Source organism: Lissotriton vulgaris, chromosome 10 (assembly GCF_964263255.1).
Source record: "Lissotriton vulgaris chromosome 10, aLisVul1.2, whole genome shotgun sequence".
Taxonomy (NCBI): domain Eukaryota; kingdom Metazoa; phylum Chordata; class Amphibia; order Caudata; family Salamandridae; genus Lissotriton; species Lissotriton vulgaris.
In genome coordinates, this window is record NC_141698.1 from 106790636 (window position 1) to 106817582 (window position 26947).

At 47.3% G+C, this 26947-nt stretch overlaps 1 protein-coding gene across 2 annotated transcripts in view; it reads left to right on the forward strand.

Annotated features, from left to right (window-relative positions):
* LOC147684768 (kinesin-like protein KIF19) overlaps window positions 1-26947 on the forward strand; it is a 1367439-nt gene that overhangs the window by 264392 nt on the left and 1076100 nt on the right. For both annotated transcript variants that reach the window (XM_086940625.1, XM_086940626.1), the window contains exons 5-6: window positions 13279-13366; window positions 13611-13747. In XM_086940625.1, coding sequence (XP_086796751.1) covers window positions 13279-13366; window positions 13611-13747 — 225 coding nt within the window. The remainder of the gene's footprint in view (window positions 1-13278; window positions 13367-13610; window positions 13748-26947) is intronic.

Sequence of the window (26947 nt, forward strand, 5' to 3'; positions counted from 1 at the left end):
GGACTGCGTTCAGCTCCCAGAGTTTTCACAAAGATATTGGCTCATCTTTGTTTGGAAGGAATTCAAATTTATCCTTATTTGGACGTCTGCCTTATCAAGGCCAATTCTCTAGTCACAGCAGAAGTACATGTTCAAAGGTGCCTATCACTGTTTCAGAGCCTGGGTTTCTCAGTCAATTTAGAAAAATCCCATCTAACTCCATCTCAAAGGAAGTCTTTGTTGGGAGCAACTTTGGACATGCAACTCGGACGAGTTTTTGTATAAAAAAAGGCAGATAAAAATCCACAGGATGGCTTCTATGCTGCTGAAAAAAGAGTGCGTTTCTGTTCACAAGTTCAAATCTTTCCTAGGTATGATCTCCTCCTGCATCCCTCTCATTCCCAACTGTCGTCTCAAGATGAGGCCCTTGCAGGAAGAGCTCAGTCTCCAATGGGTGCAGGTGGTAGGATCATTCGAAGACATGATCAGCGTAACTCCTCGGATGAGAAACTCCATTCATTAGTGGATGCAAAGATGCAACCTACAAGGAGGCTGTGCATTCCTGACGCAAGTGCCCAGATTTATTGTTACCAACGATGCCTCTCTGGAGGGATGGGGCGCACACCTCCAGGGAATGACAATCGACGGAAAATGTAACGTACAACAGAAAAAGTGGCACATAAATCTCCTGGAGCTACGAGCCATCATGCAAAGCCAAGGGTGCCCGGGAGTCTAAGGGCCTTCTGAAGCATCCCAAAAAATAAAAATAAAAAATGTGCACACATGCCCTTGAGACATGTCTGCACTGCATGGGACTTTGAAAAATGTTTTTTTGTTCATTTTTCAAAATTTGCACAGTTTGCATTTAGAAAATGCTTGGTACATTTGCCAGGGAATCTCAAATTGCAATACCTTATTTGTAGTTGCAATTTTAGGTAATTGCTAATTTTGCAGTAACCCAATATTGCAACTACAAAGCCTTTCATATATCTTAAAAAGATATTTTGCATTCACAAATGGCCGAAATTGCCGATTCATACTGTTTGCTAATGCAAAATTATTTGATATATATGGATCGATCATTCCCCTCCCATTAAAAGACTCTGCACTGTTGTCTTTTTGATGAGCATTTGCTATGGTTTTAAGACATCCAGGCAATTGGGCTATCACATTCTTATATGTGTAACATGAGTTGCTGAACTTAAGCAATGTTGTCTTGGGTTACTGTACTTGACACCTTTGCATAACCAAATTATGACACAAAATAAATTTTGTTAAAGGGAAAAAAAAGAAATTGGTGTATAAGATTGTTTTCACAACAACACTTTTTTTTACCAGGAGTCAAGCCTTGTTTGCAGCAATTTGATCTTGAGCAGTTTCAACTCTTCTGCTTTCACATCGTCATTATCACTGTCATTATCATATTCAAAAGTAGCAAGTGGAAATGTATTGGCTATTCTTTTATTCACACACGTGCGTAGGATGATGCACGTTATTAATTTTATTACTACATACAGAACATCCACAATTAAAATATGTGCAATGAATATTTCAAATATGTTTCTTCCCCAATGCCCAATTATACCACACAGCCAAATCCAGATGCCACTGAGATTCAAATCTAGCCCATTCTGTAACTCATGCAACTTCCTTTTGCTATCCTTGATATAGTCTATTTGCTCACGTATGCTGGATGGGGTGTTGGAAGATGAGTGCAGCTTTCAGAACCTATAATGACACAGACCCCTCCCTCTCTTTTGCTGTTAATATGTAATCTAATGCCATCCTATTCTGAACCAGCATCTGGGCAGGTGTGTCTATTTGATCCACCAATAGCCGCAAGGCTAATGTGGTAGAGTTAGCAATCGCTTCCATGATTCTGCATTACTTTTCACCTCATCTAAAGCAACCTTTATTTCATATGTTGGTATTAAAGCAGAAAATCTCCAGTAGTATTTAAGGTAGCCCACCTGTCCCTCCTCCTCTGCAAAGGGTGATCACGAAATTGGCTCATAGTATGAATAATTTATTTCAGATTACAAATCCCAGTTAGGTCCAAATGTAGCCATGGACAGGCACATGATCCACAAATGAAGTATGCATATTCCTCTGCTTTAGAGCTTTGTGAAACAGCAGTCCATGAGGAAGACGGCATTCATAAGGGTCCGTTCAATAGGGATGTTCTCTACCACAAGGACACATTCTTTCCAACAAACACAGTGTAGACACTTGCCTTACAGTGCTGACAGTTAAATCCAGGTTCAGTTAGCACCAGATGAGTCACATCTGACATGTCCTGGTTGAAGGGGTTGTTAAACTCTTCAAAGCCCTGATAAGTAGTGGGGAATAAGTTGGCATACTCTGGCAGTTGGTGCCCGTGGTAAAAGAGATCAAGGTAAGTGTCATTGTTACTAGTGGGGACTCTGATCAAAGGGATACAAACCTACAAATCCTACAAGTAGAAAGATCAATCTTTTGTCTGTACTTTTCGGCTGCAGAAAGCAGGAATTGTTCATATAGGCGGATTGGTTGCTCTCTGCAAGCACAGGTACAGTACAGTTACATCTTGAAATGATTCAACATTCTGCTTCAAGGATGTACCTCACCACCAACCAGACACTCAAGGCAGCATCAAAGATATCCGGCTAAACCCACAGAAGGAGCCAGTATCTGGGAGGGTGGTGCTTACCTTGGACGTAGGTGATAATACTAAGGGGCAGGTGGAGATGGTTGACACAAAGGACTTGTCAAATGAACAGGCAGCAAGATAGCAGCAGAGGCAGTTGTGTCAGGGGGTCAAGGCCCGGATCCTCTCCAGGCACTGGAGAAGCAAAAACAGGAACTATGTTGTCTCTAAGAGGAGCAGGTTGTTTGCAGTGAGATGATTTGATCCACAACACCAGACTACATAATTTGATGACTGTATTGGTGATGAGATTGACCTGATAGGGTCCGCGCCAGCAAGGTTTCAGTGTGGTCTTCCTCTGGTGTATCTACACCCAGGTGGTTGGAGGAAGTGTCAGGCTTCGGCCTGACACTCAGGTAAGGTTGCTTGAACCTGAGAATGGAAACTGTAGAGATATTGTATACGCTTTTTACTATATTGCAAAAATGCATCATTGTTCACTTTGGTCTTCCAAAAGGGAACTGCTCTTAGGGCCCATAGAGTTTCTCAGAATCTCATAGCTATGTGGTTCTTGAGGGTACCATTGTTCCTTTCTACCTTGCACGTGGACTCCGGGTGATATGCACAATGGGAATGCTGGTCTACTTTTAAAGCCTTGTAAAGTGCCTGTACATATGCTGACACAAAGTGTAGTTTGTGGTCACTTGTGAATTAGAGCAGTACACTGAACAGAGGAATAACATCTCTGAGTAGCCACTTAACTGTCATAATGGCATCTTCACAGGCACAGGGGTATACTATCACCAGTCCTGAAAACATTTACATGATAACCCAAAAATATGAGTCGCATATTTTGGCATGTGAACAAAGTCTAGGTGCACTAAGGAGGTGAGGGTGAGCAGAGGGGCAGGTCTTTACATCATTTCTGGCATTATGTGACAGGCAGATGGCACAGGACTTACATACTTTTTGACTTTGTAAAAAAAGGGGTGCAGACAAATCTGTTGCTGCAGCATCTATCAAACTGTCTCTACTGGCATGGGCTGCTTCATGGCATAATCTGGCGTGAATAGAGAGTAGAAATTTCGATGTAACTACACACCCAGTGCTGTCTCTCCACACTCCCTCAGGGTCTACTTTTCATTCCTGATTCATCAAGAACTGTTTCTTACTTTCGGAGGCTTGCTTCTGCAAATGAGACTACGCTTTTAGCGAAGGTACAAGAAATAGTTCAGTTCTAATAACATACATAGCAACGTTAACCTTTTTAGATGATGCAGCAGTTTTAGCTGCTGAATCAGCTAGGATGTTACCCCTCCCCCGAGATATCATCACAGGAATGCTAGTGCTTGACACACTTTATCAGCACCACCTTCTAAGGCAACTGTTAGACATTAAAAAGGGTTTGAACATATATTTTTAATAGGGGTCCTGGCTGATGTTCAGAAAGTAACCCCATTTCATATATAGGAGCCCTTTGTCATGCTTTACTCCAAAAGTATACTTTAAGTCTGCGCACATGTCACAATATTTTTGTTAGCTAAAATGCAAACTCCATTAGGAGCTATAATATCCGCAAGTAGGGCACTCCTCACATTTGACAAGTGACAGCGTTCTGCAATCTCATAAATCGTACATCTAGATCTAGCATAACCAGCAACCAGGACACCCTCATTGTTTCTAAGGTGTGATCCATCAACAAAATATTTTAACTCACAGTTAAAAATAGGGATATCAGTTAAGTCCACAAGGGGTTTGGTCACTTAGGGCCCGATGTAGGTAAAAGTCATTTACCAAATTTAAAATACCGATTTTTACTGAATCGGTATTTTGAATTCGGAAAATGAGATGTAGTTAAAAAAAATCGGTAAAATACCGATTCGGAAACAATCGGTATCGTGTTTCGATACTTACCGAATCGGTATTCACCGAATCGGTATTTACTGAATCGGTAAATACAGAATCGGGAAATACCAAATCGGTAATTGCAATACAACCCTATGGGCCAAAAGGCCCATAGGAATGCATTGTAAATACCGATTCGGTAAATACCGATTCAGTAAATACGGAATCGGCGATCAAGTAAAAGTGAAACTAATGACAACAGCCAATGAGGTGGAACCACCCTCCCCCACCCTAGCAGGGAGTGGCTACCCAGGCAGGTGCAACTCATTAGAACTTTCTGGAGAGGGAGCCAGAGCTGAGCTTTCAGAGTGAGTAGCAGAGAGAGAGAGTGGTAGCACAATCCTGATCACAGTGGAAATGGCAAGCAGCTCTGAGAGCCAGAAGGCTGAGCGCAAGCGCAAGGTCAAGTTCAGCAGCATGGAGCTGCAAGTATTGGTGGAGGAGGTGGTGAGGGTCCACAGGCAGCTGTTTGGGAGGCTGTCACTCACAGTCCCTGAGTCCACCAAGAGGAAGCTGTGGAGTGGCATCGGTGCGAGGGTGAATGCAGTTGGTGTCACCCCCAGGAGCCTGGACGACCTCAAGAAGAGGTTTTATGACATACGCAGCCTCACCAAGAGGAAATCGGCAGAGCTGCACAAGCAGGCAGGTCTGACCGGTGGTGGCAGGAACCCCGCGCCATCCCTCACTGAACTGGAGGAACTGGTGTCCACGACGATTGAGACCGAGAGTGTGGTGGGAGTTGGGGACCTGGACAGCTCAGCCAGAGCTACATCAAAAGGTAAGAAGCATGCGCAGCATGACACACCCTACCAGACACCTCCCCTTTAGCCCCAATGCACAGCCAAACCCCAGCCCAGTTCTGCTAGCAACATACATGAGCAATGCATCATGGTAAATGTAGTCAGCTGATGTAGTAACAAATGCCAGTGCACATTAAACTGCAATGCATTTAAAAATAGATTCAGAGTATAGAAAATGATATGTGCAATGCTTTTATTGTAGTGACTGTAAGACATTTGCACTCAGTTCACAAATGCTTCTTTATACCTAGGGGCACCATCAGGCAGTGGAGCTGCAGCTCCACAGGCAACAGCTCCAGCTACAGCGGACAGTGCGGTGGCAGGGCCAAGCAGCATGGTTCCTTCACAGGAGGAGGACAGCAGTGCCATGGCTAATGAGGATGACCCAGGACATACCCTCTCATTTCCCCACTCCCCCCTACTGTCACTATCTCCCCCATTGCAGTTCTCACCGGAGAACTCACCCACACGGACCCAGCCAGCACCTGCCACATCTCCTGCCAGGAGGATCATTGTGGCCCCATTGACCATCATGGAGGGAGCTGCGGGTCAGGCACCAGCATCCACACCTGCAACACCTGTGGCACAGCAGGCCACCCAGCAGGGCAGCACCAATCGGCGCAGGACACTCACTTCCAGCAGTGCTTTACCAGCACGGGAGGGCACTGTCTTCCAAGGGCTGGAGGGGAGCATGGTGCGGATCCAGCAAATGTAGGCCAAGTCCATCCTGGCTTGCCAGCGCCAATTGCGGGAACACAACCTGCAGATGGGGGAGATGTCAAAGGGTTTTGTGAATTTCGTTGCAAGTAACAGGGAAATAGCAACAGGACTGGGGCGCATGACAACTGCCATAACAAAGCTGTGTGCCAAGATGGAGGAGCATGAGCACACTAGGCGCAGGGATGCCCGCGTACAAAATCGGGCAATCAACCGGCTTGCCGCAGGAACCGCCCTGCTATGCCGCTGAGGGGCGAATATGGAAGACTGCCTCACTCAGAACACTGCAGAGGTGACCAGGGGCATGGCCCGCATCACCACTGCCATGGAGGCCTTCATCATCTCCAACACGGTGGTGAATCCTGCCCTGGACGTGGCCGAGGCTGGGGACAGCAGCAGCCGCAGCAGCCCGGCCAGCTCTGTGTCTGAGCCGCGCCGGAGCACCAGGCGCTCCGCTGAGGCAGCCGGACATGCAGAAGGGGGGGAGCCACATCCCAGTGGTTCAGCAAAGCGCAGCAGGAAGTGAGACTGCCACCCTGGCAGGGTGGGTGAGGCAACCCGGCCCTTTTCCATTCCCCACCTTTACTGTACTTATTTCATTTGTTGCACATCAGTGCTGTAACGTTGTGCCAACATTATTAAATTTCTTTTTGTTCACATCCATGACCTGTCTGTGCATCTGTACTCACTCAGAATTAGTTTTCTGTTATCTCCTCACGTCTGTATCTGCCATCACTTGGTGTAGACACCCCAGCAGGTTGTGTTTGTGGCACAGCAACGTCGTCGTCATGGTCCTCGTGGTTTGACAACTCCACCTCAGTGCCCTTCTTCACCACAAGGTTGTGCAACATTGCACAGACAGCTATGATCTTGCAGCAGGTGATGGGGGTATACTGCCTTGCACCTCCACACTTGTGCAAGCATCTGTACCTGCTTTTGCAGATGCCAAAGGTCCGTTCTACTACATTCCTTGTGCTTCTGTGGGCCCGGTTATACCTCCTTTGGCTGGGTGTAGAGGGGTTGAGGTAGGGGGTGAGTATGAATGAGCGGAGGGCATATGCACTGTTGCCTAGAAGGAAAAGGGGTAACATTACTCACATGCATACATGTACTTTACAGTGCTACATTTTGTTATGGGGGTATGATGTGTCTCACCTAGGAGGTATCCTTCACCAAATTCCCCAGCCGTCAGCCGTGCATAGATGCCGCTGTTTTGGAAAATGTACGCGTCTTGGGTACTCCCTGGAAATTTTGCTACCAGGTCTGTGATGGTGCACTTAGCATTGCAGATCACCTGCACATTGATGGTGTGCGTAGACTTCCTATTGCGGTAGATGTATTCTGTGTCAGCAGGGGGGCAAATCGGAATGTGCGTGCCATCAATGCAGCCGATGATGTGGGGGAATCGTGCCATCTGGTAAAAGTCTGCTTTTGTTTGTACCAGTTCCGCATGGGTTGCAGGGAAAGAAATGTATTGGTCCATCCTCTGTATTATGGCGTCAAGGAATTTGTTGAAAAACATTGACAGGCTGCTCTGGGTCACCCCTCCTACCGCAGCAACTCCACTTTGATAGCTGCCAGACGCAAGCAGGTGTAGGCTGCATAGCACCTGCACGTGCATTGGGATGGCGTGTGCCCTTGGGATGGGGTGGTCCAACAGTGGTTTAAGGTCCCTGATGAGCTCCAGAATGATGTCTGAGTCCAGCCTGTACCTCTGTAGGATCTCTGCCTCTGTGAGCATGAACAGGGTGATCCTCTGTCTGTAGACCTGTTCCTCTCTTTGCCATTCCCTCTCTCCTTCCTGCTGTAGCCGTAGCCGCCTTGCAATGACATAAAATGCCGCCATCCTTCAAGTTGCATTGCATTTTGGGTCTCATTTTATAGGTTGCAGTTGGTTACCACCTGATTCAAATCCATGGTAAATACCGATTTTGAAATACCGATTTTGAGGCAAAATCGGTATTTCTGTGCTTCCCTACATCTCTATCTGAGTTTTTGCCTGTCCGAATCGGTAATTTACCGATTCGGTAACCCTACCGAATCAGTAGATTGTCCGAATCGGACTATTTACCGATTCGGTATATCTACCGATTCGGTACATGGTCCGAATCGGTATTTTTACCGAATCGGTATGTTAGCGATTCGTTCTTTTACCGATTCGGTGTATTTCCGATTCGGTTTATTACCGATTCGGTATCTATACCGATTCGGTATAAATACCGATTCGGACGGTTTTCAGCCTCCTACATCCCGATGGCTGGATACCGCTCGGTAAGGGCCGAAAATCGGTATTTTTCGGCCGTTACCGATCGATATTGGGCCACCTACATCGGGGCCCTTAGTTCTGAGAACAATACAATCCCAGAGTCTACTCTCTTCACTTCGCCCCCAAACCCACCCTGAATCCTAAAAAATACCCTTGCACCCCAAATCCAACCTGAACCCTAAAATTACCATGGGCACCCCAAAAAACAAACTCACCCCTAACCCTAAAAATACCCCTACACCACAAACCCAACCTGAACCCTAAAATTATCCTGGGTACCCCAAAACCCCAAAAAACCTTGAACCCTAAAAATACCCCTACAACCCAAGCAAACCATAAAATTACCCCGGGCACCCCAAAACCCAACTCGCCCTGAACCCTAAAAATACCACTACACTCCAAAACCCAAACAAACCCTGAACCCTAAAATTACCCTGGGCACCCCAAAACCCAAACCCACCCTGAACCCTACAATTACCCTTGCACTCCAAAATCACCCTGAACCCTAAAATGACTCTTGGCACCCCAAAACCCAAACCCACCCTGAACCCTAAAAATACCCTTGCACCCCAAAAAACAAACCCACCCTTAACCCTAAAAATACCCTTGCACCCCAAAACCCAAGCCCACCCTGAACCCTAAAATTACCCTGGGCACCCCAAAGCCCCAACCCACCCTGAACCCTAAGATTACCCTTGGCAACCTAAACCCACTCTCAACCCTACAAATATAACCTTGCACCCCAAAACCAAAACCCACCCTGAACCCTAAAAATATCATGGGCACCCCAAAAAACCCACCATGAACCCTAAAATTACCCTAGTAATCAGCTCGTTAATGGGCCATCGCACCAGGCAGGTCATCTGTTAGACCCGGTGTTTACGAATATTCAGGAAGCCTCTATTTCCACTCCTAGTCCCCTCAGTTGGACCGATCATTTCCCGGTCCTCATTTCAATCAAGATTCCAGCTAGCTGTAGGGAAAAGCCCCCACACTTGCTGTGGAAGCGCCCCTGGAATAAGCTAGACAATGTCACGTTCGAAGCCAGACTTAAAACCTCCCGCCCAATTTGGCCCAGTAACATGGAGGAGGCCGATACAGCCTACAGGGAGTGGATAAAAGAATCACTTGATCATTTCATTCCGATGAAATGCTCAAGACCTAAGCGCGGCCAGTCCCATCCATGGTACTCTGAGGCCCTTACAATTAAAAAAAAAAAAAGCAATGTAAGCAACTGGAGCGTCTCTGGAGGCGATCATATGACCATCTGGCCAAAATCAACTTTAGAGTAGCCACTAAAGCTTATCATAAACTTATAAAGACGTCCAAAGCCAAATATTACACCGATCTGATTAACTCCAGTACCAACCGCTCCAAAACCATTTTTGCTTTAGTAAAAGACCTGACCAAGACCCCGGAGGGTACAGGTAACTTGATAGTGTCCGACGCACAATGCGAAGAGCTAACCTGTTTATTTGTTGACAAAGTTAAAGGGATCTACAACTCCCTGAATTCAGACGGACTCACTATGAATCCTAGTTCCATCATAGGCCTAAATGATCTTCCATACTCACTACAATTTCTTTCGCCCATTGAGCAGATTGAGATAGATTCTTTGATCAAAAAAGTAAAGTCTGGTTCCCCGGAAGATCCCGTTAAGCCGGAATTGTTTAGATCATTACAGGATTCCATTTTGCGGGAGGGGCAGACGCTAATTAACAACTCACTTCAGTCAGCCTCTATCCCCATATCCTGGAAACATGTTAAAGTTGTCCCCTTCTAAAAAAAAACCTTCACTGGACCCCACCAGATCGGATAGCTTTAGACCCATCTCCTTACTTCAATACCTTACTAAGGTGATGGAGGCTCATGTGAATTCAATTTTGACTACCTATTTGGAGTCCAATGGAGTTTTGGATGAGTCCCAAAACGGATTACGTGCTAAACATAGCATGGAGTCTGCTTTATTAGCTGTCACAGAACATCTGAGGGAGGTGCAGGACCAGGGTGAGACATCTATACTGGTTTTGCTGGATTTGAGCGCGGCTTTTGACACGGTCTCCCACAGGATCTTGCTTGAGAGACTGTGGGAGATCGGAGTCAGGGAGAATGCCTTGGACTGGTTCGCGTCATTTCTATCTGACCGTTCCTTCCAGGTGCACGCCCCGCCGTACTCATCCAGCAAACACTCCCTGGAATGTGTGGTCCCGCAGGGTTCTGCGCTCAGCCCCACATTGTTCAATGTGTATGTCCGCCCCCTGGCCATGCTGGCCCGGGAACGCAAGATCAAATTAATATCATATGCGGACGACACGCAACTCATTTTCACCCTCTCTAAAAACACAGTGGCTGACCAAATTAAATTCCGGGAAGATATCTTGGCTATATCAAACTGGTTGTCACAGAACTATCTCCAGCTAAACTCGTCCAAAACTGAGATACTCCTGATAGGTAAAGAAGCACAGAAATGGGACAAACATTGGTGGCCCCCCACATTAGGTCATCCCCCCCCCCTCCTAAGGAGGTGGTCAAAAATCTGGGCGTGATGTTAGACAATTCACTCTCCCTGGAAACCCATGCTAAGAGAGTAGCAGGTACCTGTTATGGTCGCCTACGCTCTCTCAAACCCATTCTTGGTTTCTTTGAGCCTTGCACTACCTAAAACCTGCCATACCTCTCCTATTCTCCGACGCTAGCACTGGTTGCCGATCAAACAACGCATCCAGTTTAAAAGTCTATGTTTAACCCACAAAATTTTGTATGGTACCGGCCCCCAAACCCTGCAGGGACTTTGCTCCCCCTATACCCCCACACGTGCCCTCCGTTCGGCAGATTCATTTCTTGCTCGTACTATTAAGATCCGGAGGAGCAGAGTTGGTGGCCGTTCTTTCAGGGATTTGGCTCCGAAGCTTTGAAACTCGATCCCTCTAGGGGCTCGGACCACTCCTAACCACATGCTGTTTCGCAAACAGATTAAAACTTGACTGTTTTCTTGCATTTAACTCATCTCTAGCTGCTGCGTTGTCTTGTCCTCTGGTATGTCCATAAGCGCTGGGACGCCCCGTTGCTGGGGTACCGATGAGCTATACAAACTGTTTTAACATTAACATTAACCCTGTGCACCCCAAAACCCAAAGTCACCCTCCACCCTAAAAATACCCTAAAAACCTATAACCCTACACCCCAAAACCACCCTAAACCCTATTCTTACCTTATAAAACACATATGCCTTTGCCATTCATGCCTTTACAACGAAATTCATTGTAAAGGTATATGTGATAAATGCATATGCATTGTAATGACATGCGTTGTAATGGCATTGCAGAGTAATGGTATTTGCGTTGTGTTGAAATGCTGGGTAATGGTATTTGTTGTGAAAATGTCATTGTTATGGCTGTTTACCTTCTAGATATGAGGGGAATTTCTGTGAGATCAACAGAAGTAATAAACTCACCACACCTACTCCCAGTAAGAGCTGACGGATCCACGCCACATTCTTATGTGTCAGTGCTTTTTTGTTCACATTGCTGAAGGCAAGCAATTAGATGCTGACACAGGCAGACTCAGGACATTGTGGGCCAGATGCAGGTAATTCCTATTTATCTACTCTTAAATACCTAATCATACCGAATCGGTATTTAAGAGTAGGTAAATAGGAAGGGGGCAGATGTAGGTAATTCTTATTTAAGAATTACCGAATCTGTATGAATCGGTATTTACCGATTCGGTAATTACCGAATCGGTATTGCCCATTGATTTCTATGGGCCTTGAAGCCCATAGGAATCAATGGGTAATACCGATTCGGTATTTACCGAATCGGTAAATACCGAATCCTGCAAGGGTGCAAGGGGTGTCACTTTGACACCCTCTAGCACCCCAAGTACAGGCTTGTGTGACATGTGGCACACATACATGCCCTAAGGGCATGTCTGTGTGTCACATGGCACAGGTGTACATGCACAGATGTGCATGTACACCTGAATTCGGTATTTTACCACCCAATTGGATTGGGTGGTAAAATACCGAATTCTGAAGGCCTGTAGCACTGTAAACAGTGCTACCTACATCTGGGTTTTACCGAATCGGTAAAATTACAGATTCGGTATTTTACAGAATCGGTAAATTTACCGATTCGGTAAATTTACCGATTCTGTAAAATAATGGCCCCTACATCTTAAAAACCAATTACCGGTTGGTAACGGCCGAAATCGGCCGTTACCGACCGGTAATTGGCGACCTACATCTGGCCCTTAGTGCTATAACAGATAGCATTGGGGCATCTCTCTGTTACTCAATTTATGTTGCCTTGTCTCCATATGGTACGCTTGGGTGCAGAGGGTAGTTTCAGGAGGGAATTGTGCTGGATTAAATAGTGTTGTGAGTCACTTGTCAGGCTTTGAATTCCTATACATAGAATTCTTAATTTGTTTTGACCATCTTTCAGGAGCATACTGGTAAAAATCCAACATGCCTTACCTATGCACATGTAGTCACATTTGGATAAAAAGCTGTCGAAACACAGACTGTGTGATTGTCTGTGGAATATCTCTTACTGGTCATAAAAGTGAAAAATAATATTATGTCCAGTTGAGACCACAGATGCATTCTTCTCACACAAGGCCTTCCTTGTTTGCTTTCGGACTACCTGTGCCTAAATATTAGCTGTTAACTTTAGGAAACTAACCCCAGTAAATGCCTTGTTTCTAAATGTTGTGTCTTATTTGGTCAGTCAATGAATGTCGTTTTTAGAGAAACAATATAAATGGGGATGCATTATTTGTTTAGTGACTGTGCTACTTTAAGTACATTCCCAAATTTGAAGTTCATTAACTTTCCAGTTGACAATTTAGACACTGAAATGCCAGCGAGCTTGACGAGTCTAAATCCAGACCAACACATACTTTTCGTGGGGGGCTGTTTTATTTTTTTCTACTGTTTTGCCTAGAAGGCCCACAGAAATTCAGGATATCTTTATTTTTTCCAGGAAGAAGTGTATGTTTCGACCACAAAAACCTTGATAGATGGAGTAATTGCTGGATACAATGCAACCGTTTTCGCTTATGGACCAACAGGTACATTAAAATCTAATGATTTCAAGTTGCGGGTACCAAAATTCAAACAGATTGCACTTGAACTAGAATTGAGTATTAACGGAAAACCGCCTCCTATACAGAAGAAGTACTAAATCCTGAGTGGATTGTTCGAAGAAATGTCCTCCACCAAGTATGGTGGAGGAAATTACTTCACCATCAGTTACATTAAGCTAGAATGTATTACTGGCAAATTTATCATATTCTCTCTTTAATTATTTAAAAGGTACAGGTAAAACCTACACAATGCTTGGAATGGACAGCGAGCCGGGGATATACATCCAGACTCTAAACGACCTCTTTAAATCTATTGAGGCAACCAGTGACAACATCATCTATGCCGTCTCTATGTCATATCTGGAGGTGAGATTATTTGCTGTTACTCTTTAGCTACCTCTTTGTAGCATACCACAAATACCTTTTGGAAAATTCTGTGGTACCTGTTTTTGAAAACTGGTTGATATTGAAAACAGGGACTAGGTTTCCTACAATTCATCATTCAAATACAATAAATTCCTAAATGTCACTACATGCTGGAGAGGGTCAAGGAAAGAACATGCCCTATGAGCTGAACACTCCATTTATCATTGAGTTAACTCCACTTCTCATTTTAATATATCCACATTCTAATGTAGCTTTCTATTTGCCTTTATACAATTAATTACCCCAACTATATGCTTCTCTTAGGCTAAATGTTGTCTGCTGCACTGATTTACGTTTTCTCAGTCCTGCTATTCTATTCCATGTGCTATGTGTTTTCTAATTGTCCTTTATCAATGCAGTATCGGTTCTCCAGCACTGGATCTTTCTTAGATTCACATACTAGAATAATTTCCTATTGTTGCTGTGGAAGCCCCTCGATTTCTTTAAAATAGCAGTATAATGCTGAACAGAACTTGAAAAAACACAAACATTGGCATTTTAGTAGCACAGTAACCTTATTGGAAAGGATTTGGTCTTCACCCAATGATGTGAGAGCACAGTGAACACCACCACCAAAGAGACCACCATACCTCAGATTTCATAGCAGCTGTGTGAATAGGATCTTAATTGGTAGGTGAGCCTCACTGGGGATGAGGGAGGTCACATGTGAATCTATGTAAGATACCAATGCTGAATAACTTTAGTAACAGGTAACTTGTTTGTTCTACAGCACTGGGCCTTTCATAGGTTCAATTGCTTGAAATATACTAGCAAGCAGTATCAAGCGCTCGGATGGTGGGAGCCAGGCCACTCTACTGAGTATGTGAATTGGTAAAAAGACACCAATGCTGGAAAACTGTAGTTACAGGTAAGTAACTTGTTTCTTATGTATTGTTTTGTTTGTGGGCCCCGATAAGCTAGGGTTAAGTTTTGGCATTTGTTGTGCAACATAAATAAATAAAAATAATTGAAATTGAATCGATTTATAGCAATAGTTCGCCATCATGGAATCTGCATTAATAGTCACTGAATGTTTTCCTATCTGGCCAGAATCCTGAACCTTTTTAACGTGAGATAAAACTCTGTACCTAAATAACTTCTTAAATGCAACTCTTTTTATTTTATATCTTTCAATGAAAAAATATCTAATGAACATGAACAAAACTATTGTAAAATAAAAAAAATTGGTTTACAAAACCATCAACAAACAATTGTGAAATTACTGTTTTATTTTCACCTTTTTAAATGAGAAAATATGCTAGGATTTTTTTTTAGGCTTTGTGTAGAAGCAAAACTGCACTTTTATTTTAAGTTAGCCAACACCAGGCCATCCCATGAGCATCAAATGTAGTACAGTGGCAGCCAGTCCCTTAGTCCTTCTTTTCTACTTGCTTTGAGTTCAATCCTTGAAAATGAAACTTGCTCTGTTAACGATTTGTCTTAAAGAAATTAATTCTGTGAGTCTTTTTCTATTTTGTTTTAATAGTTTCTGTCAGCTAGGTGTCCAATATTTCTTCTCTTTTAATGGGGATCCTGTAATTTGACAGTATGTCTAAAGTGGAAATTAGTGTGGACTTAATACACTAATTACCATTTTATTTCCACTTTGGGCTTTTCACTTGTCTAGAAAAAGGAATTTTACTCCATATGTAAGAGGACATTGTGCATTAAATGTAAATGTTGGGCTTTGGGTCAAAAATCCTTCAGGATTTTAACCTGTTTCCCCACAGGTTTTGAGGGCCAGTGTACTCAGCTATGCTTCTACCAAAGTACTAAAGTCCAACTGGCAAAGGTCTTTCAGAGACTTTCTGCCATTTCAGATGTCCTGGATGCTGAGACAGTTGACTTGATGATTGAGATTCTTAATTTCTGATGGATACATCTGCCAGTTGATGCCTCACCTTGTTAATATCCCCTGCGTCAGCCACATTCGGAAATTCTTTCGTAGCTCCTCACGCCGACGTGGACGACGTCACAGAAGCACGGCATTGCGCGCGTCTCGTGATGCCACTGAATCTATAATAGGACCTCGTCGGCGTGATGACATCAGTTCCCTTTTTTCCGCGTCGTCGACGCTAACGGATTTTCTTGGGATCCTCAGTAACTCGTTTAGTTACTTTGTTACTGATACTTGTTTTGTGTTTAATCTTTTTTCCTGTTGATAATGTCATAGCGGAAATCTGGTTTCAAGCCTTGTGGGGCGTGTGGAAAGTTAATGTCGATAACGGATCCGCACGAGGACTGCATCTGGTGCCTTTCTTCGGATCACGACATCCAAGGATGCTCCATCTGTGACAAGATGAACCCGAAGGCGAAGCTGCTGGTAGCAAAACTGAAGGAGAAGAGAGGTCGGAGGCGTTCGAGGTCCCGCTCGAAGTTCAGATCGGCTTTGAGGTCGTCGTCTGGGCATGCTTCTCGAACTAAGAAGAAGCACAAGAAGAAGAAGCATGGTTCGCGGCATCACTCTGGAAGAGAGTCGGATCCGAAGTCAAAATCTCCAAAACATCGACATCGGAAGGACTATGTCTCTCCTTCACCAATTGCATTGAATCCGGAGTCACAAGGTGAGCCTTCTCCTGTGGCTTCTCCGGAACATTCTCCGGCTCCGGCTTCGAATCCATCCCCGGCGCCAATGCACTCTCCACCTCGGGAGGAGGAGGAGGCTCCACTGCCTGAAGGGTCTTCGACTCCGATGGGTCCTCCCTCGGGTCCGGTTGGCCCGACTCCGATTGTACCTCAACAGGAGCTGTGTCCGGGACCATATCCACCCTTTCCAGGCCCGGGTCAAGACCCGACGCATTATTTAAATGCTATGTATGGGGTCTTTTCTAGAGCCATGTACCCCTCTGGAGCACCATCCGGTCCAATGGCCTTCAATCTGGGTGTCCCGCAGACTTATGCACAGTTACCGTTTATGCCTTTCATGCCAGTGGCGCCTTCCTGGCATTTCCCGGTTCCGAGGTCATCGACGCCGATACCTTCTTCACCGGCTCCGACTCGACCTCGTACTGTCCTGGCTGTACCTCCGGATCCAAGCACGACGCCGGCGCCGGCTCCGTCAGAGCTGGTTGTTGTTCCATCGACGCCAATCCCGAGGATGAGGTCCAGACAGGAGGCTCAAAGGCTATTGGAGGAGCAAAGGTATCGAGCAGAGGAGATGGAGGAGGGAGAACTGCAGGAGTCTGAGGACTTTTTTGAATAGCTTAAAGAGGCAAGTGGCCTGGAGTTATCTCCGAAATAGGAGCTTTCAACGACTCCTGATGCCCCATCAAAGGATGTCGCACCGTACCACACGGTTATTAAAAAAGCGGCTGAACTCTTGGATTTGAATTTGCCTACTGCAGAGTATGAATCTAATATTTTAACGGAGGTGCTTCATCTCCGTCTACGGTTGTGAAGTACCAAGTGATAGGGAGTCAAAGAGATTGGACCAATCGGCAAAAAAGGTTTTCTCATCGGCCAGCATGGCCTTAAAATCTACGAATGCAACATGCCTTCTGGGGCATTACATTCAAGCTCTTATGGACTCCGCGAAGCAGTTGGTACGAAGATACCTGAAGAGGACAGGCAGAACTTCAGTGAGGTTCTAGCAGATACACAGGCTCCCGCTCGCCAGGTAATCCAGAGTGGTTTGGATACGGCTGACTCTGTGGCAAGGGTCATGGGTTCATCTGTTGCCACTAGGAGGGCTGCTTGGCTGAAATCTTCTGAGTTTTCTCCTGATGTGCAGGCGACTTTGATAGATCTCCCTTTTGATGGTTCAGGTCTGTTTGGCAAGAAGGCAGACGCGGACATGGAAAGGTTTAAAGACTGTAAGGCGACGGCAAGGTCTCTAGGCTACAAACCAGACGATCTTCAAATAAGAGATTCAGAGGATTCGGAAGGTCTTCCTTTCGCTCATGCAAACAGCCACAGCAGCAGCACCAGAATTCCCTGTACAAATCCTACCGGGGCTGAAACAGGAGCCGTGCTCGAGGTAGTCAGGCCTCCTTTCCTCCTCCTCCTCTTCCTCTTCCCACCCCCCTCCTGCCACCGTAAAGCAGCCCTAGATCCACCATTCTGATCATGTTGGTCCTGTGGGGGGTCGGCTTACTCATTTTCTGCAAGATTGGTAATCGGTCACATCAGACCATGGGTTCTCAATCTTGTAGAGAATGAGTATGCTCTTCCCTTTCGGGAATTTCCCCCAAATTACCCTCCTTGTCAAGGATTTTGCACGGAGGACCACCTACTTCTTCTGCAGGAGGAAGTCCTGGCATTACTGAAAAAAGGTGCAAAAGAGGAGCAGGAAGCTGTCTGGGATGCTACTCCCGGTATTTCATGATACCCAAGAAGGATAGCAGGCTTCATCCAATCCTGGACCTCAGGATCTTGAACCTCTTTCTGAAGCAGGAGAAGTTCAAGATGCTCACCCTTGCACAGGTTCTTCAAGTGCTGCAGCAAGAGGACTGGATGGTGTCGATCGATTTGCAGGATGCGTATTTCACGTTCCAATCCTGAAGTCACACAGGAAGTATCTCCGTTTTGCGGTAGGATCGCAACATTACCAGTTTGTGGTTCTTCCGTTTGGTCTTACTACTGCACCTCGAGGCTTCACCAAGGTGAGGGCGGTGGTGGCAGCCCATCTCAGAAGATCGGGGATACCGGTATTCCCTTAGCTGGACGACTGGCTGATCAAGGCAGAGTCGCCAGGAAAGGTGTTCCATCATCTGCAGATTACAACTCAGTTGTTGTACAGATTGGCTTCTCAATAAATGTGCCCAAACCTCACCTGGTGCCCTCTCAGCGCAACCTGTTCAAGGTGCGGTACTGGATACCACTGTGTGTCGGGAATTCCCTCCTCCGCAAAGGATTCTCGACCATACAGGAAATGATTCCTTTATTTTACCAATGAGCTGTCGTTCCAGTCCTGAAGGTCCTTCGCCTGCTCGGTCTGATGGCTTCCTGTATTCTGTTGGTCAACCATACACGCCTGGCACATGACGGCACTCCAGTGGTGTCTCCACAGGCAGTGGTATCAGCACAACGGAGATCTCAGGGAGTCTGTGAGGATCTCCAGAGAAGCTGCAGCGGATCTGTCCTGGTGGAGCGTGGAAGGCAATCTGTCTCAAGGAAAACCCTTTCATCTGTCTCCATCGGTGGCCACAGTGATAACGGATGCATCCACTCTAGGGTGGGGTGCTCATCTGGGAATCTGGAGATCAGGGGTCTTTGGTCTCCAGAGAAAAGGTTGCTTCACATCAACCTTCTTATGGGCAATACGTTTGGCACTCAAGGCCTTCCTCCCATCTGTAACAACCGGATTCTCAGAACAGGCAGCCTACCAACCGTGGCTAACCCAGTCGTCACGTAACGACACTCTTCTCAGGCCACTATTTACAAGATATCTAGAATACTCACCTGAGAAAGTGAAAAGAAGCTATTTACAAGCCTGTATCATCAAAAATACCATTAACACTTAATGGATTCCATATCTTATCCTACAATTACCTCATCTTATATTCTTTAACGTCTCCGGACGATATCTTTAACATCACCCGACGATGTCTTTAACGTCACCCGACGATGTCTTTAACGTCACCCGACGATGTCTTTAACGTCACCCGACGATGTCTTTAACGTCACCCGACGATGTCTTTAACGTCACCCGACGATGTCTTTAACGTCATCCGACGATGTCTTTAACGTCGCCCGACGATGTCTTTAACGTCACCCAACGATATCTTTAACGTCACCCAACGATATCTTTAACGTCACCCGAAGATGTCTTTAACGTCACCCGACGATGTCTTTAACGTCACCCGATGATGTCTTTAACGTCACCCGACGATATACACTAATGGGGATACTAATGGGGATTCACCTTTAAGAGTTATTTCCCAAATGAAGTTCACACTCTCCCCTCATCATCAGTTACCTTTGCAGAAGGGCATATCCCATCCTTCTGTATGTCAGCACCTGGTTAAAAGGAAAGGTTAATCTCATTCATAAAAACAACATTCAAAGATATTTATCATTAAATCTTTATTCTACAATCTAGCATGACAGAATGAGCAAAAGACACATGAATTAAGTTAGTCGCTACCTATAACCTAAAAAGGGGATAAAAATGAATGGTTAGAGGGGAGGAGCTTCGCGGGCAACTAAGATGGCCGCGTGAGCTCGGAGCTCCGAAGACCCTCCGATCCTCCGAATTAATCCTGCTATCTATCCTGTCCCACATTAGTGGGAATCTGTCGCTGAACTGTTGCTGATGCGGGACCCGTTCTCTGATCGAAGATCCGAGTTTCCTGCGCGGAGTTACACCGTGTTTAAGATTGGGGACGACGACGCCATAATAGCCTGGCATTACGTGGGCGACGGCGGTGCTTCTACGCGGTGGCAGTCTGATGAGGAGGAAACTGGCCCGTTTTGCAACAGCGGCCGGACCAGATTACCCAGCGGATCGAAGTGCTGGAGAGGCGGTGGAGGCGAGTACTGATTTCTACCGACTTGGGGCTGCAGGGACGACTGGGTCCTTCTCCGGAGTGAGCGCCCCAGTCACCCAACATGGCGGGCAGGGGTGATCCGGACAAAGGGAAGCCTAGGGTCAGCAGAAAGCCCTCCCTTTCGCAGCCCACTATTTCTGAGCGCTTCACCCTCCCGAAGGGATCGCCTGGAGCCTCAGGCCGCACTAAAGACACGCAGCGATGTGTCACCGGACGACTCGGAACCCACCCTCCGGGATGTCATGGGAGCCATTGCGGGCATCAAGGCCGAAATGCATAAATAACATGAAGTGTTAACGCATAAGGTCGACACGTTGGCGATTGAAGTCAACCTCATCAGGGCCGATCTCGGCAAAACTAATGACAGGGTCAAGTCGCTCGACATAAAGGCGTCGAGTTTAACTTCTGACGTGACTGACCTGCAGTCGGAGATTCGGGACCTGAAGGCCACGAACACGTTGTTTGCCCGCAGGCTCGACGATTTCGAAGGACGGGCAAGGCGCCAGAACGTCCGTATCATAGGTGTGCCGGAGGGCGCCGAGGAAGATGCTACCGACCTTTTTGTCGAGAACCTTGTACTGAATCACCTAGCTCCCGGTGGACTGAGCAAGTTCTTTTCGGTGGAGCGGGCGCACAGACTACCTGGAGCCAGCCGAAACTGGGAGCCTCTCCGCGCCCCATCATTGCCAGAGTCTTCAATTTTAGGGACCGGGACGCTATCCTGCAGGCCTCGAGGAGAGGTGGACCATTAAAGTTTCAAAACGCTGATATAAACTTTTTCCCAGACTTCACTCAAGCGGTGCAGAAACGCCGGCAAAGTTTCATAGGAGTCAAGCGTAGGTTGAGGGAGTTGGGGATGAAGTACTCTGTTATTCCCGGCAAAACTTCGGATAGAACACGACGGCCGGGCGATGTTTGTCGACATGCCGGAGGCGGCTGGGGACTGGCTGGACACTTTGCCTCTCCGACGGAGTGCCCCCGAGGATCAGTCGGAGGGGGCGTCGGGCGGACCTGATCTCCAGGAGTGAGCGAATTTTCTCGGACTGCCTTCGGTGGATGGGCCTGCACATGCAATCAGTCGCGGACTATTGTCTTTTTATTATTGTTCTTTTTCAGGATCGGGGGATACGGGGGGGATAGGCTGTCTCCTTTCTCCTCTGGGGGCTTTCCGTAGAGTAGTTTTTTGGGGCGACAGGCACACTGCTAGTTGGGGGGGCTTTTAAGTCTAATGCAGGGGTGCAGGGTTGGGGGGTGGTTGGCTTGACTGTTTTCTTTGTGTTTTTCTTTATTCCTTTTTCTCAAGGCAAGGTGACCATTCTTCTGAATACTATGTAGCGGTGACTGTTACCCCAGTATTGGAACTTTCATAGATTCCCATGCTTTGTATCATTCCCCGTCGTCGGAATGGGAGTCTCGGTAACAAAAATACCATAGCTGTAGGTACAAAAGACAATGGAAAAAGGCCTAGGCCTCATTACCTTTTGTAGCATATCACCCTCTTTGTGTAAAAGAGACCAAACTTTTGGCCTCAGCCAATCAGAAGTGCCTCACCACTTAGAACCTTCCTGAAGGAACCTCAGAGCCTCAGATTTTCTACCGCACGTTGTGCTAGGGAGTCTCCATTGAGCTCTGCTCAACTTCTACATTTCTACAGGATTTCATCAGATTTTTTCTCAGTTTTCTCTTCAGGATCTGTTGGATTCTTCTCAGGATTGTTGCTGCCTGCCAGTATGTCGGAGATTTTGAAGAAAAAAGCACTTTTCAAACCTTGTTCCTCCTGTGGCAAGAAAAGGCTGTTTGTGGAGGACAAGCATGAGGACTGCATCTATTGCCTCTATCCTGACCATCTGGTGGATAAATGTGCAATTTGTCGCTCCTTTTCTGCCAAAACCCTCCGGGACCGTGAGGGTAGGCTCCTAACATGGCTGCAGAGGCTGAAATCAAGGAAGGATACTGTCTCCAGTGACAGTGAAGATGCTGGATCGATGACTTCTACTAGAAGGTCAGTGAAAAGGGGTAGGGGTTCCCCTTCTTCTTCTGTCAGTCGATCTTCTAAGGCCTCAAAAAAGACCCCCAGTGAGTCTGAGAGCCAAGGTCCCAGCAAATCTCCTCACGGAAGTGTAAAGGAGAGGGATGGACCTTCTACGCACTCTACTGGCGCGAAGACTTCCACAGCCTTCAAAACGCCTCAAAGCCAGTCTTCTGAGAGGACTTCTAGGTCCTCGACGACGAAGACGTCGACAGCGGGAGACCCGTCGACTAAGTCATCTAAGGCTCCGTCAAATGGAGGTTCATCGGCGACGAGACCGTCGACGGCGGAGAAGGCGCCGTCGACGAAGGCACCGGCTACACAAGTGTCGACGAAGGAGCCGTCGACGAAGGAGCCGTCGACGAAGGAGTCGTCGACGAAAGCCCCGTCGACGCCCAAGATCCAGCCGACGACGAAGGCCCCGTCGACGAAGGACCCGTCGACGAAGGCCCCGTCGACGAAGACCCCGTCGACGAAGACCCCGTCGACGAAGAACCCGTCGACGAAGAACCCGTCGACGATGATACCAACGAGGGCGACGACGACACTGTCGACGACGAGAGTCCCGTCGACGGCAATGACGACGATGTCGTCGACGACGGTCTCGTCGACGAGGGCGTCGACGACCACTACGATGACGATGACGACGGCTGGTGTGTCCACAGTCTCGTCGACGACAACGTCCACGACACCTATCTCGACGGCGTATGTACAACCGTCGACGACGGAACCCACGATCTTGGCCACGGAAAAGCGTATCGCCATTTCTGTGACGCGGATTACACCGGAGATAACTTCTCCAAGGGCAGTGTCCCCTCTGCTACCAACAATGCTCTTACAAGAGGGTCACCCAGAGGAAGATGACCAAGATGCATATAGTTATGCCAATAGTCCTTCGCAACTATTTGTCAAATGCCAGGACACCGACTCAGAAGGCGAATACACCCACGAGGAACATGATCATGATCATGGTCAACATCAACAACGACACTCGGACCAGGGAATGGTCTCAGTGCCAACATCTTTCCTACAAGATCTACATAGGATGCTGCAGGACTATAAGTCTAAGGCCAGTGGACCTTTACCAACTACGTCAACACCTGCTACGCCTTCCACGACTCAGGCGTCAGTGGTGCCACATACGCTCTCGGCTCCAACCTCTCCGCAGCCTCAAACAGCCGTCCCTCAAGATTCATTTGGGGTACCAAGATCGCATGATGTTGATGAATCCTCGGATGAGGATCAACATTCGGACCACGTCTCTATTCCTGACACGGAATATGATGAGTACATTATTGACAATCCCGCATCGCCAAATCCGGACCCGGCGGACTCCCCGCCGGTGGATATTGGAGGTTTCCATCAGCTAATGGAGAGGGCGGCGGCACGATTTAAGTTAGCAATGCCTAAAGTCACCACGGATTGCTTCTTATATGACTTTAAGGAACCTTTCCAGAAAAATGCCAGATCTATTCCGATTGTGGATCATTTATGGAAAGAGGGCCTAAAGACCATGACACACCCGGCGACGGTGGTGCCGGTGCTACCGCGTCTGGAAAAGAAATATAGAGCAACCGATGATGCCCCAGCAGCCTTGACAGGTCATCCGAAACCAGACTCTGTAATCTCACAGGCAGCGCAGAGGAAATCGCGCAACCCTTCAGCACCGCTGACAACTCCTCCGGACAAGGAAGGACGGAGGTTAGATAATGTGGGGAAAAGATTCTCAGCGATGGCGAGTTTGCTGGTGAGAGCGGCTAATGCCTTAGCCATCCTGGGAAGGTACGACCGTCAACTCTGGTGTGATGTCTCTCCGTACCTTGACCAATTACCTCCTGAGTCAATGTCGGAGGCAAAGAACGTTTTGAAAGAAGGGGAAGCGACGTCGATGGAAATAATCGATTGTGCAATGGATATTGCGACTACGGCATTTCGTTCACTAGCTGGAGCGGCAGTGCTCCGTCGCCAAGGGTGGCTTAAAGCTACCTGGTTCCGACCAGAGGTCCAGAACAAGGTGTTGGATCTTCCCTTTGATGGTGAGGCTCTATTCGGCAAACTAATTGACGACACCCTTCAAGATATTAAAAAGGACACGGAGACCGCTAGGTCTTTAGGAACACTTCAGTACAGGAAGTCCCCCTTCAAGGGAGCCAGAGGCAGGGGTGGTACGTATAGAGGATCCTTCCAACACCAACGGTATTCCAACACAGGATCTGGTTCCCAACAGCACCGCCAATCTTACCAACAGCGGCAAGGCCAGTCTACCAACTACTCCAGGCCTTACAATAAAGGAAAGCAAGGTGTGCGAGGACGAGATTCGTCCAAGCGCCAATAGCGGCCTCCTGGCTCTTCCTACTGGACCCTCCTCCAGGAAATCAGCAGTTGGAGGCAGGGTCAACAAATACCTTCACAACTGGTCCCTCATAACATCGGACCGTTGGGTGCTCAACATCATTCGGAAAGGGCATACCTTAGAGTTCACTCAAGTTCCGCCACCCAAGCCCCCGGCAGCCACTCCTTCAAAACACCAGCGTCTCCTTCGGCTCGAAGTTCAACAAATGCTCCGAAAAGGGGCGATAGAGCCAGTTCCATCGAACCAAAGAAACCAGGGATTTTATTCCAGGTTCTTCCTGGTGAGAAAAACGCTCGACAAGTGGCGTCCCATTTTAGACCTCAGGGGGCTAAACACCTATCTCATCTCTCTATCCTTCAGGATGGTGTCCCTCCAGGACATCTTGAAACTAATCAACCCGGGAGATTACATGGCCACACTCGATCTCGAAGATGCCTATTTTCATGTTCCGATTCACCCAGCACACAGAAGGTTTCTGCGATTCACAGTAGCCAAGAGCCACTACCAATTCAGGGTTTTACCCTTTGGACTCCGCTCGGCCCCAAGGATATTCACGAAAGTGTTGGCTCCAGTAGCGGCTTTCCTGCGGAGGCACAAGTTTCAAGTCTTCCCCTATCTGGACGACTGGCTGCTGAAGGCTCCGTCCAGAGAGGCAGCGCTACAGGCGGTTCAAGCGTGTACCAATTTATTCCGAAACTTGGGTCTCACTCTAAACGACGAGAAATCTTGCCAGATCCCGTCCAGAAGAGCCCGGTTTCTGGGAGCCATCTTGGACTCAAAGCTTTCACGAGCTTTTCCCACTCTGGAAAGGAGGCACAAGTTACAGACGATGGCCCAAGACTTACAATCAAAAAGGTCTCTTTCAGTTCGCCGCTACAAGTCTCTGCTGGGAGTAATATCGTCGTGCATTCCGCTGGTTCCCCATTGCAGACTGAGGATGCGTCCCTTGCAGGAACAACTGGACAATCAATGGCGGCAAGTCCAAGGTTCCTTCGACGACAAAGTGGCGATCACTCCGGAAATGAAGGATGCGGCCCTATGGTGGACAGACCTAGACAACTTGTCCCAAGGCCTATCCTTCGCAAGCGACCCGTCTCCACAAGTGATAACGACGGATGCGTCGTTGGAAGGCTGGGGAGCAGTGCTGCAGGACCTTCATGTCAGTGGTCATTGGTCACCCCAGGAGAAATGCCTCCACATCAACCTATTAGAACTCAGGGCGATACGTCTGGCTCTGCAATCGTTTCTTCCTCTTCTGGAGGGTTCACAAGTGCTTATCAGGACGGACAACACCACGGCCATGCACTATGTGAACAAGGAAGGGGGGACCAGATCGCGCCCATTGTCACAAGAAGCCCAGCAGATTTGGGAATGGGCTATCCGACACAACATGTCTCTGATGGCGGAACACTTGCCGGGCGTCCTCAACGAAAACGCCGACAAACTGAGCAGGTCATCCTCGGTCACCCACGAATGGGAGTTGAATCAAGACATTTTGGAACACATCTTCAGCCGGTGGGGAAAACCGGACATCGACCTGTTTGCCACCCCGACCAACAACAAATGCCGGTCTTACGCAAGCAGGCTTCCCCATCCAAATTCTCTGGGAAATGCCCTTTTGATACCCTGGTCGAAGACATTTGTCTACGCTTTTCCTCCCATTCCTCTAATACCACGACTAATCAAGAAATTCAAGATGGAACCGTGCAGGATGATCCTGATAGCCCCGGCTTGGCCGAGGCAGTTCTGGTTCACGGAGCTTCATCTCCTGTCGATCGCTCCTCCTGTACCTCTCCAAATTCTGCCGGACCTTCTCACGATGTCCGAAGGACAGATTCTACATCCAGACCCTCAGTCGTTACACCTGACTGCATGGCTCCTGAGCAGCGAGAATTTATGAACCTGCCATTGTCTAAGGAAGTTAGGGAGGTTTTGTCCAAAGCAAGGGCCCCTTCCACTAACAAGACTTACCGCCTTAAGTGGAAAAGATTCTGTTGTTGGTGTCGAGAGCAACACATTGATCCATTCAATTCCAAACCTCATCAGGTCCTCCCATACCTACTGTCCTTGGCCAAGTCTGGTCTGGCCCACTCATCGATTAAAGTCCATTTGGCTGCTTTGTCAAGATTCAGGAGGACGGAATCTGGACCTTCATTATGGTCTTCAAGGATAATCAAACAGTTTCTTAAAGGTCTGTTCAGGGTCTATCCACCGGTGAGACCACCTCCACCAACGTGGCATTTAAATCTGGTCCTTTCTCAACTCATGAA